Genomic DNA, 12,426 nt, shown 5'->3' with positions numbered 1-12,426 from the left:
CTTGCATTTTATAAGGACATAACTCCAAATCCAGGATCCTAGTCTTCTCTCTCCTTTAATTCCCCATGAGACTCTGCAGAAGAACTTAGCACATTTCTAGGATTGTGTTGTCTCTTCTGAGAAACAAAGATGTCAGTGCCTATCCTGCTTACCCTTTAAGGTTGTTGTAGAGAAAAAAAAATAGCATATTATTTGAAAAGTTCTCTTGAAAAATCACTAAAAATGCCATGGCTTGCTGCAGAATTTTGTCAAAAACAAAACTTTGGGTTTCATAATACATTATTTCAAGTCTTTATTTCTGCTAACATTAGAGAGTTGAATGAATTGTATTTTGTTTGTGGTCAGATGACAATATAAACTTTTAATAAAGGAATATTTAATGGCAGCATAAACTTCTAATAAAGGAATATTTAGCTTTCTGTTCTGTATAGAAATCACTGGATAAGTATAAAACTTTGTGTTCATAGCAATTAGTTTCTAAATCGTTACTTTGATAGCCTATTTCTACTATATAATCAATGCACAAATTTATATTGATAAATAGAATCCATCTATTCACAATTTCAATCATGAAAAATAAATACATAATGATTTCTGGGTCCACACATTTCCCCAAAGGGTCAAATCAATGCAGACTTGGGAGTCTCAGGATAAACTGGAGCCATCATATAGAATAGGTTCAGAATAAAGGACATCAGAGAACAGTAGCTCCAATTCCTGCAGCCCAGCCTGCTGTCCCAGCTCACTCTCCCAGCCCACTGTCCTAGCCCACTCTCCCAGCCCACTGTCCCAGCCCACTCTCCCAGCCCACTGTCCCAGCCCACTGTCCAGCCCACTGTCCCAGCCTGCTCTCGCAGCCCAATGTCCCAGCCCACTCTCCCACCCTGCTCTCCCAGCCCACTGTCCCAGCCTGCTCTCCCAGCCCGCTGTCCCAGCCCGCTGTCCCAGCCCGCTCTCCCAGCTCACTGTCCCAGCCCGCTCTCCCCCCAGCCCGCTGTCCCAGCTCACTGTCCCAGCCCGCTCTCCCAGCCCACTGTCCCAGCTCACTGTCCCAGCCCGCTCTCCCAGCCCACTGTCCCAGCCCGCTGTCCCAGCCCACTGTCCCAGCCCGCTCTCCCAGCCCGCTCTCCCAGCCCGCTGTCCCAGCCCGCTGTCCCAGCCCGCTGTCCCAGCCCGCTGTCCCAGCCCTCTGTCCCAGCCCGCTCTCCCAGCCTGCTCTCCCAGCCTGCTCTCCCAGCCCACTGTCCCAGTCCGCTGTCCCAGCCCGCTGTCCCAGCCTGCTGTCCCAGCCTTCCTTACCAGGATGGCTCCTCTGTGCTGAGTTAGAGATTGCTACAGGCTCTTCTGTGTCGCTGGTGTCGTCCGAGTCCTCACTGCTGATGACTGCACAAAGGACCAAAATCCCTTCAGAGTCTCAGGGAGCCCAGCAGGAGCCCACACAGCCAGGCACCCCACAACAAGAGCACGAGGAAGACCTGGCAACTAGGGGCTCTCTGCATGTGTGTGGCTTGGGGGTTAATCCAGGGCTAACCCAAACGACAAAACCGACACATGAGGCAGCTTTTCCCAGCCCACGGACCCTCTGACCTCCACCTCTGCTCCACCTCTTCCCTTTCCTCTGGGCTCTGGCCACCACCCCGGCTTCTGCCTCTGTTTCTGGCAATGGCTCCTCTTTATAACTCTTTTTCTTGATCTGTTCTTTCTCCATCTCCTCTTGAGAATATCCTGGTTCCCCATTTCCCCTTGTCTTTAGTTCCTACTGCTTCCTTTTCCTCCTTCTTCAGGAGGAGAGCCTCTGCTCTCGGCACTGCCCACAGCTCCATGTCTCTGCTGCCTCCCCAGGTATTACCTGGGCAGTGCCCGGCTCCCCAGACTAGCTGCCCACTTGAAGTCCCTCCAACATGGCAGACACTGACAACAAAGAACATTCTGAACTTGATCAAGATTTGGATGATGTTGAAGAAGTAGAAGAAACTGGAGAAGAAACAAAAATCAAAGTGCATCAGCTGACTTGGTTCAGATGATACAAAATCCTCAGATTCTTGCAGCTCTTCAAGAAAGACTCGAGGGTCGGGTAGAAACACCAACGGGGTCCATTGAAAGGTGGCCTAGGGTGGTTAAGAGAGGAGTGAATCCTCTCAGACCCTCAAGTTAAATGTGCGCAGATGGAAGCCAAAATTCCATGGGGAAGTTCATGATCTTGAAGGGAAGATGCTGTTCTCTGTCAGCCTCTATTTGCTAAGTGATTTGAGATCATGAACAGAATTTATGAACCTCCAGAAGAAGAATGGGAATGGAAACCAGATGAAGAAGAGGACATTTTAGAGGAGCTGAAAGAAAAGGCCAAGAGAGACGACGAGAAAGAAGACGAAGAAAAAGAAGATCCCAAGGAATTCCTGAATTTTGTTTGACTGTTTTTTTAAGAATGCTGACTTGCTCAGTGACCTGGTTCAGGCAGCTGATGACCCTATTCTGAAACACTTGAAAGACATTAAAGTGAAGTTCTCAGAGGCCGGCCAGCCTATGAGTTTTATCTTAGAATTTCACTTTGAACTCAATGAATATTTCACAAATGAAGTGTTCACAAAGACATCTAGGATGAGGCCAGAATCAGACAATTCTGATCCCTTTTCTTTTGAAGGTCCAGAAGTTATGGGTTGTACAGGGCTCTAAATAGATGGGAACGAAAAGGAAAGAATGTCACTTTGAAAATTATTAAGAAGCAGAAACATAAGGACATGGGACAGTTTGTAGTGTGACTAAAATAGTGATTCATTCTTTACTTTTTTTGCCCCTCCTGAAGTTCCTGACAGTGGAGAGCTGGATGATGATGTCGAAGCTATTCTTGCTGCAGACTTTGAAACTGGTCACTTTTTATGTGAGCGTATAATCCCAAGATCAGTGTTCTGCTTCACTGAAGAAGCTATTGAAGAAGAAGAAGGAGGAGGAAGAGGAGGAGGAGGAGGAGGAGAAAAAGAAGGTGAAGAAGCAGATGAGAATTATCAGCTCTCTGAAGAAGTCAAATGCTGCAGTATGCTTTTTCAACGTTGGCTGCAGTAAATCTTTTTGATAAAAGCTGTCTGGATGTCTCGGATTGTGTTGGGAAATTTTTCTTAATAAAAGTGTTCAAATTAAGTTGTATTATCACCAAACTCTCTAATCATGAAAATCTGTTGACCCATAGAGTAACTTGTATTAATTTTTCCCTACATTATGAGCCAATTTTTCCTACCATGTACCTACTTCATGGATGCATTTTGAAATTTAATATAGGGAAGGGAAGAGGAAGGAAATGAAGAAAATGATCCAGACTATGACTTGAAGGATCAAAACCCAGCAGAATTCAAGCAACAGTGAGGCAGGATGTACGTGGCCTTGAGGATTTTGTATTTTCTTGGTAGACTCAGTAATTTTTTTTAAAAGAAAGGAATTGAAATTTTCAAGACAGATTTGTTCTCCCTAGCATTTTAACTATAGCTTTTCTGTTGAATGCACAAATTCTCTCATGCATGTTCATTCATTGCTGCAGTTTGATTCTTCTGGGACATTTATATCATGTAGTTATTGGAGTACAACTATAAAAATTAACAACTGTTAAACTGAACTAATGTTTTTTATACCTTTATTTTACTTATTTATTTTTATGTAGTGTTGAGGATCGAACCCAGTGTCTCACACATGTTCGGCGAGTGCTCTACCACTGAGCCACGACCCCAGCCCCCAAACTAAATGTTTTTGTTTGCTAATTTTTTTTTGAAGAACAAAAGTAGTTTTCAATTGGTAGTAGAGTGAGTTTAAGTCTGCTTGCATAGTTGTGCTTTTCACTTATTTGTTATAGAAATGCAGTGATTTTTTTACTAACATAACTCATCATTTGAGGGGAAAAAAACTACATAACTAACATGGTTAAGAATTTGCAGTCAGACCAAATGCGATAAATGTTAGTATTAATGGGATATAGTGAATTATAAGGAATTCTGACTCATAATATGGTTATTGGTTACCACAGTGAGGTGAATAAAACAATTTTCAGAAGGTTATTAACCTGATAGAAGTATACTTGTAAACTTAATCTCCATTAACTAAGTATCTTTTCTTTGTGGTAGGGTCTACCTTCTGCTTTCCCAAAAAGGATGAATTTATAACATTCGATGAGCCTATTTCAAGTTTTTGTTGTTTGTTTGCTTGGTTTTTATTTTTGCAGTTTAAAATAAAAATGTCAAATGCAATTTTAGTTCTCAAAAAGAAAAGAAAAGAAAAAGAAAAAGAAACAATCCCTCTGACATCAGTTCTCATTATTACCACCATTTCTGCCAGTATTTTCCCAGACCCTAAGGACCTCTGTTAAGCTAATTTGCTTCAGCTTACCCAGGCGCTGGCCTGCTCCAGAGGCTACCCGGACTGCCTGGTGGGCCTTCATGACGTGCCGAGCCCTTTACCTGGGAACCTGTTCCCTGGAAACAGTCACAGATCCTTTCAGTCAGCCTTACCTATTACTTCGGATGGCTGGTAATGGTTGGTCCTGGTTTGGGATCCTTGCTTCACTTGCGTGGGAAAAAATGGCTTTTCCTTCTTTATATCCACCAGACGCACAGAACAGGAAGTCATGTGGATTCCATGGCTGGAGAGCTCTGCTCCTGGGCCAAATTGTAATGAATAAAGAATTTTCCTTCTCCTCCCCCATTGACAAACATGCCATTGATAACAATCGCTTTCTGAAACTGCATTGTTGAGATGCGCATCCTCTATTTCCTGCTGCTTAGTTCTGTCCCTCCCTTTGTACCTCTCTTGATGGTGTTTTGTTTTTAACCTATTTTTTCCCCATTTTTTTTTGGTAAGTAACATTTTTTTTGCCTTTTTAAAAAATAAAAATTATAATTGCAGTACATATAAAAGTGGGTTTTGAATGATTACGAAGTATGTCTCTTTGGACAAGACACAGATTGCCAACACCCCAGAAGCCTCTTAGGACATCTCCCACTAATTGCCCCCACCATCTTTCTCAAAGTCAACAGCCTTCCTGATTTCCAATACTCCCATTAGTTTTGCCTCTTAAGTAATTTAATTTTATATAAACAGAATCATGCTCTTCTTACTCACTCTCTCATATATATCCCTGAAGAAGCCAAATAGCCCCAAATTCATCTATATATGTGTATGTGTGTGCATATTTATATATATACATGTTTGTGAGAATCATCCATATTCATTTTTGTATAATTATATTTATTATATAATTTTGTATAATTATTCTTGTTGCACATGGTATCGTATTCCATCATAGAAACAAGCTGACATGTGTTTCTCCTTTTGTGCTATTTCAAGTGTCTGGCTTTGTGAATACTGCTGTGGACATTGTCTTCTGATGAACACAGTATACATTTCTGGTAGTTTCTGCTGAGAAATGCAGTTCTGAATTCTAGAGTGCATATTTCCAACTTTAACAGATGACACCAAATTGTTTTCTAAAAGCACATGTAAAGGCAAATATGTAAGAGAAAGAACTTGGCAAATTCAAGTAACTGAAGAAAGTTTGGTGAGCGAGGCATTAGAGGGTTAGAGGCAGGTGATGGGGGTAGGCAGCACACAGGCCTCTTTCAGGATGTGTCACACCAGGCAGCACTGACCTAATTCAGGACCACAGGAAGGCACTGGGTTCTAAATAGGAGAGCCATGGAAACTGGTTTGCATTTTTGAAAGTTCCATTTTTAGTGTAAGTTCGGACAATGCATTTGAGGGGAGCAAGGTTGTAGAGACAAAACCAAACCAAACCAAACCAAAACCAAACCAAACCCAACCAAACCAAACCCAAACCAAACCCAAACCCAAACCAAACCAAACCAAACCAAACCAAACCCAAACCAAACCAAACCAAACCCAAACCAAACCCAAACCCAAACCAAACCAAACCAAACCAAACCAAAACAAACCCAAAACAAAGCAAACAAAGCAAAAACACTGTTCCTCCAGTTCGGAGAGCCAGAGGGATCCAGATCAGGATGATCATGCTGAGGATGCAGAGAAAAGGAACCGTTGGAGATATTTTAAAATCAGAATTGAAGGAAGTGGTAAATACAGTGGTGGCTGCTTTACACCAGTCAGTCTGGGGTGGTTTGTACATCACACTGCCATAAATAATGGTGACAACCTCAAAAATAGAAAAGTCCTTCAGATCTTTGAAGATTTTCAGACACTTTGAAAAATGAGACAAACAACAGGTCTGGGTGGGAAATGTGTGTTTAGGAATCAAGAGAATCTACATGGTGACTGAGCCTTGGAGAGGCAGGATGCCCGAGGGAAGGAGAAAACCGGGACAGTTTGGTAAAGGACACCTTACCCTTCTCAGGGTTGACGACTTGTGCCTTTTATCCTCAGATCAAACAGTGTCTTGATTTGTTCTCTGTCCCTTGTTGGACACAGCCCCTCTCTACTAGTTTTTCACCCACTGCGTTTTAACTCGTTTTCTACACGACTTTTCATGTCCCACCCCCATATTTTTGTCCTATTTCTTGATACTTCTCGATCCTTTGTATCTTTCTACTCTTATTCTCTATGTCTTTTTCTTTAAAAAATAAGAAACACATACACACACACACACACACACACACCCCAGGACTAGGTGAGGCAGAGGTGGTACTGTGGACACAGAGTGAAGGAACCCTGAGGCCCAGGTGCTCAGAGGGAGATCTCCTTACACTCTGTGCCTGGGGTTCCCCCTGCTGTACCTGGCCTCGGCCCTGCTGTCCCCTACCTGATGCTTTAGCTGATCCATCTATTACGTTTTTACCTGCTCCTCATCTGCTTTTTAAATTTAATTATCAGTGTGACTCCTAACTCTTGTATGTCACTTTTTGTCTTTCTATACTATCTCACTTCAACCACTCCAGTCCTCACCAAAGTCTCCCCAGTGCCAGCCCACTGCCCCAGAGTTCTTCCACCTGTGGTTTCCTCCTGAGGGCCTTCCCCTGCCTGGGATTCCTTCCTTGCAAATATTATAGGAAACATTATGCATGATTTCCACGCTTCCATTTAACCTTTGAAATAAGTTGCAACATATTTGTTTTAATCGACCATGTGACATGGAAATGTTTGGATTCCATGTCAATTTATCTAAAATCTGCCTCATTCATGTACTGTGTTATTTACTGATCTTTAGTTGACCTTTCCCATACATTCGCTCCTTGTTTTCTCTACCCAAGGACACACACCACCTCCATGAAAGACCACAGACAGCCCTCTCTTCCTTGCCTTTCACAGCTCTTGAAAACCACCAGAGGGTGTGCTCAAAGGCCGCGTCTGGGCTGGGCAGGCAGTTAGTGGGACCACAAAGCAGAATTGTTGCTCTCACAGAAAAGTGAAGACATAATTAGAAAATTGGGGAGGGGCAGAGCAAGTTGGTAGAATAGGACTCTTCATTGTTCATCCCCCCCACAGAAACACCAATCTGAACACCTGTGTGTGCGAAAAAACCTTCACAAGAGCGGTGGGAACCAGGTGAGAGATCACAGCATCTAGGTGAGGCAAAAAATTAAGAACTAGACTTTGTCTTATATTCCAACACTGGGTCTTCCCCAGCAAAACTCAGTGCTGAGCAGGCCCAAATGACTTCAGATTCCAGCCCATTCCTGTGGTCTGAGCCTTCAAGCCTGCCCAACCCCAGGCTAAGTCCCACAGTCCCAGGATCATGACCAGTCCTGTGAATTTGGTCACAGGTGACTCAATACCAGGTCAGCCTCAGCAGTCCCACACTTCAGTCCAGGTCCATTCCAGATCAGCCCCAGGGCATCAAGCCAAAGGCCCACCCTAGCACCTGGACAGCCCGGTGGTACCAGGCTTCTGGCTTCCACCCTAGTCCCCCAAGAGCTCTGCAATCTCTGAGTCAGGGTCCACCCTGGCACAGGACGACCCACTCGCTGTCCTAGGCACTGGGCCAGCAAGCCTGTCCTTGGACCACACCAGATGGCCTGCCACAGATCTCTGGGTCAGCAGACTGGCAAAGGCTTTCTAGGACAATACCAGTTTTTGGGGACTGGAACAAGCCCCCACTTCCTCAAATGTACAGACATTTGAGGTAATAAGAAACTTGAAAAATCAGGAAGTCAGAATACCGACAAAGGAACACCACAGTGTCCCAGTAGCATGCCCCAAAGAAATGGATATATGAGCCACCTGAGAAAATATTCAAAATAATTGTTTTAGGAAAGCTTAGTGAACTTCAAGAATATACAGAAAAACAACTCAGTAAAGTCAGGAAGACAATAATTGACCAAAGTGAGAATTTTAACAGAGGTTGAAATTATAATACAAAACAAAACAAAAATGATAGAAAAACAACTAAAACAGAAATTCTAATGCTGAAAATATAATGAATTGAGGGGCTTGGGTTGTGGCTCAGAGACAGAGCGCTTGCCTATCATGCATGAGGCACTGGGTTTGATACTCAGCACCACATAAAAAGATAAAATAAAGATAATATGTCCTCTTATAACTAAAAAATAAATAAAAAAAGAAAATACGATGAATGCAATGAAAAAATGCAACTGAAAGTCAACAGCAGAATTGATCAAGCCAAAGAAATAATCTGTGAATTTGAAAACAGGTTACTTGACAACACATAGGCAGAGGAGAAAAATTAAAAGGAGTGAGGAAAACTTACAGCTTTTTGAGACATTTCAAAAGAGTAAATTTTAGAGTCATAGTGGTCTGTAGAGGAGCAGAGAAAAACAAAGGGGTAGAAATCTTATTTGAAGAAATAATAGCAGAATATGTTCCCAATTTTGGAAAAGATACAAATTTCCAGGTATAGGAGAGTCAAAGGACTCCAATCAGACTCAATCCAAACAAAACTACACCAAGACACACCATAACAAATAAGAAGACCGAATTCATGATCAAAATGGAAGTTATACCATTGTTGTAAATAAAGGCCACACAGGACAAACACAGCAAGCATCAGACAGTGAAAAGTTGAAAGGTTTCTTTTTAAGATCAGGAACAAGAAAAGAATGCCCACGTGTACCACGTCTACCCAACACAGATTTACAAATGGCCAGTAAGTGTATGCAAAGGTGAACATCACAGTTCATCAGGGAATTACAAATAAAACCACAATGAAATATCAACTCATACCTGTCAGAATGGTTATTATCAAAAAGACAAAAGATAGCAAGCGTTGGTATGAAAGGAGAGAGAAGGGAATCTTTGCGCATTGTTGCGGGGAATGTAAATTAGTATACCTTATGGGAAACTGAATGGAGGTTCCACAAAAAATTCAAGTAGAGCTACCATACCATCTGACAATCTCCCCACTGGGTACATATCCAAAGGAATTAAAATCAGTGTGTCAAAGAGATTATCTAAACTCCCACGCTTATTACACAGCATTATTGACAAATCCCAAGATATGAAATCAACCTAAATACCTAACAACAGACCATGAAAATGGGATATACATGCAAAATACCTGCCTTAGAAAAGAAGAAAAAAATCCTGTCATTCACAACAACATGAGTGAACCAGGAAAGTAGTATGTTAAGTGAAATAAGCCAGACACAGAAAAAGTCCCATGGCATGATCTCACTTATATGTGGAGTGTGAAAGTATTAATCATGATCATAGAAGCAGAGGGGGTAATGGTATCTATCAGCAGCTGCTGGGAGAGAGGAAGGGGTTAGAGGAGATGTGGGATATAAGATTTCTGTTAGGAGGAATAAGTTCAAGAGATCTACTATATAACGTGATGACTATAGTTGATAATAGTATTGTATTCTTAAAATTGCTGAGGTCATGGATTTTAAGTGTTCTCACCATAAAAATTATAAATATGTAAAATAAAACATGTCAATTTTAGCTCAATTAGTCATTTCTATCTATGTATGTATCTAATATGTATATGTTTTCATCATATTGTACATAATACCTATAAATTATACAAAATATGTATTATTACACATGGTACATAATAAATATATATAAATATAAACATATGATGTAAATCAGCTTTAAAATGATTAAGGTGGTTAAAAAGGCAACTGATAACCCCACAAACATGGAGGATCTGGGGAAAAACAAAAGGGTAAGGTAAGTGACACTTACTTTCTACACAGTGGGGCGAAGGGCTGGGTGTCCCCACGCTCGCCTCTCCACGGTCCACGTGGGCAGCCATGTGTTGACGGGACTCTGAAGTTTAAAAAAGACCATGACTGAGACCCAGTAGAACCTCGCCCTGCTCTGTGTGCATTTTGTTCTATTTCGCTCTGTCTCTCCTTCCTCCCCACATTTCCGTCTGTAGCCCTGTTTGCATATATTGCCACCCGCAGTTGGGGAGGTGTCTGTGCTTCCCTGATTCTGCGGCCAATCCCTCTCTGACTTCTTTTGCCTGTTTAAAAAAAAAAAATATATATATATATATATATATATATATATATATATATATATATTTATTTATTTTTTAGTTGCAGTTGGATGCCATACCTTTATTTTATTAATTTTTTTTATGTGGTGCTGAGGATTGAACTCAGGGCCTTGCACGTGCTAGGCGAGCACTCTATTGCTGAGCCCCAACCCCAGCCCTTCTTTTGCCTTTTATTTCTCTAGGGCCTCTTAGCCCCCCCCCCCCCACACACACACACACACTCACACACTCACACAAAGGAAGTCAGCCTTACCTACTGGCTCTCGAGGGCACTGCTCATTTCCTTGGTGGCTTCCTACTGCACCATTTGGGTCTCGGGCCGGCTCTCTTTTATTTACATTTCTCTCTTCTGCTTCGCAAGGGTGCGCCGAGAGTTCGTTTTCGGGTCCGTCTGTACCTAAACCACATTTTAATTCACAGATATTTTATTCGCCCCTTGCATCAATCAGGATCAAATAGGAAAATACAAATCACTGGAAGATCTTGAGGCAGAGAGAATTTAACCCAGTTGAGAGAAGAGCTGAGTGCTCCAAAGGGAAGATGCAGCAAGCAGAAGCGTCAACAGGAGGCTGGAGGGGACTGAAGGTTGCCCACTCTAGGCTGGTGAGCAGAAGCCGGGACCAAGGCTGGCCCGCGTGGTGGAAGGTGGAGAGAGCCATGGGGAGGAGCAGCTACCAACTCAGTGGCTCCCCAGTGTCGTGATGGGGCTATACTTCTTCCAACTGTGCAAACTTTTTCTAATGTCTCTCACGCTGGAATCAAGGAGAGTTGGCAACAAATAAATAAATAGCAGAGGTCAGAAGATATAGGTAGAGGGAAGAGTGGAGCAGGAGGGCAAAGAATGAATTCCAAGCACACCAACCCGGGGTGGGAACACCTCCTCCCCCTGGTGAACTTCCTTGGCCCATTGCTGACTTCCATGACCCACACCATTCTGATTCCAGGAACCTCGATAGTCTGCAAGTGGACAAGTGTATTTTTTTGCAGTTGCATTTTTTCCATTTAGTGCTCTTTTTCTAAACAAAGTGGGTTATGGAAAAATTATTTTAAAAGTTTTTACAGACTTTTTTTTTTTTTTAAAGAGAGAGTGAGAGACAGAGAGAGAGAATTTTTTAATCTTTTTTTTTCTTTTAGTTCTCGGCGGACACAACATCTTTGTTGGTATGTGGTGCTGAGGATCGAACCCGGGCCGCACGCATGCCAGGCGAGCGCGCTACCACTTGAGCCACATCCCCAGCCCTTTACAGACGTTTTAATGTGGAACTTAGAGCAGGTGCATGTTTTGTGCCACCATCCAAAGCTCCTAGGAACTGCTTCTTCGTGTTGTGGGCGTGAGACCCGGCCTTTATCCCCCTGTGCATGCCACAGGCAGTGTCCTCCTGGCTCACTGTTGGACACACTCGTTGATGACTTATTGTGTTTTCTGGGCATCATTTGGGTTTCAGGTTGAAAATTCTCTTCATATTCATCTGGTTCTCATCACTGAGGAGTTCTAAGATTCTAGCCCCAGGTAGGGTTGCCCCACACCACAGGGAGATTCATGAAGAACTGACTTGTCTCTCCCACAAGCTCACTGCCCCTACCAAATCCCTTCTCTGCTGGTTATTAATCACCTTTCCACCCATTCATTCCTTCCTGCTTCCACTATCTGCACTGGTAGATGGACAATTAAGAACATGGAGCATGCATGTTGTATTTTTTAAATAATTTTTTGAATAAAAGTAATTTCTAAAAGTATACTTATGCTTTTAAAAGTCACTCTGAAAGTATTCTGTAACAATGTATTTCTGATTTTAAAAATCTTTTCTTAAATAACATCCTCCTTGCTGGGCATTCCCTGGAGACTCGTTTCCAAAGAAGAGTCATGGAATAAAGACATAAAAGTTATTCTACACACATGAGTGTACTTTAGAGGTGGGGAGTCTCAATTTAATTTCCTGCTCTGAGGTTGGTATTGCTTTGTTCATCATTTCTCCTGGTTGAGAAATAATTAGATCCACAACAGACATTCA

At 42.5% G+C, this 12,426-nt stretch overlaps 2 protein-coding genes and 1 pseudogene across 8 annotated transcripts in view; 1 reads left to right on the top strand and 2 right to left on the bottom strand.

Moving 5' to 3' along the window:
• Positions 1–10,186, bottom strand: part of LOC308630428 (nuclear autoantigen Sp-100-like) — a 52,097-nt gene extending 41,911 nt beyond the window's left edge. For 4 of the 6 annotated variants that reach the window (XM_081260444.1, XM_081260445.1, XM_081260447.1 and 1 more), the window contains exons 1-3: positions 10,096–10,186; positions 4,491–4,637; positions 1,300–1,383 (exon numbers count right to left, since the gene is read on the bottom strand). In XM_081260444.1, coding sequence (XP_081116570.1) covers positions 1,300–1,383; positions 4,491–4,637; positions 10,096–10,165 — 301 coding nt within the window. In that variant the 5' untranslated portion in view covers positions 10,166–10,186. Of the gene's footprint in view, positions 1–1,299; positions 1,384–4,490; positions 4,638–5,627; positions 6,009–10,089 lie in introns of all 6 variants that reach the window. The other 2 variants (XM_081260448.1, XM_081260449.1) reach the window with 2 other exon arrangements.
• On the top strand, positions 1,399–4,482 carry LOC308630430 (nucleosome assembly protein 1-like 1; annotated as a pseudogene). Its single transcript has 2 exons — positions 1,399–2,980; positions 3,274–4,482. The product of its transcript is annotated as a nucleosome assembly protein 1-like 1 (transcript).
• A 449-nt stretch (positions 10,187–10,635) lies between the features above and the next one.
• Positions 10,636–12,426, bottom strand: part of LOC308630942 (nuclear autoantigen Sp-100-like) — a gene marked incomplete at its 3' end in the record, with an annotated part of 44,671 nt that continues 42,880 nt past the window's right edge. Inside the window, exon 7 of the mRNA XM_081261751.1 lies at positions 10,636–10,811. Coding sequence (XP_081117877.1) covers positions 10,636–10,811 — 176 coding nt within the window. The remainder of the gene's footprint in view (positions 10,812–12,426) is intronic.

The sequence above is a fragment of the Spermophilus citellus genome (assembly GCF_964194105.1).
Source record: "Spermophilus citellus genome assembly, chromosome: 11".
NCBI lineage: Eukaryota > Metazoa > Chordata > Mammalia > Rodentia > Sciuridae > Spermophilus > Spermophilus citellus.
The sequence above is the reverse complement of the archived record's forward strand: the minus strand, read 5'-3'. Positions and strand labels throughout refer to the sequence as shown.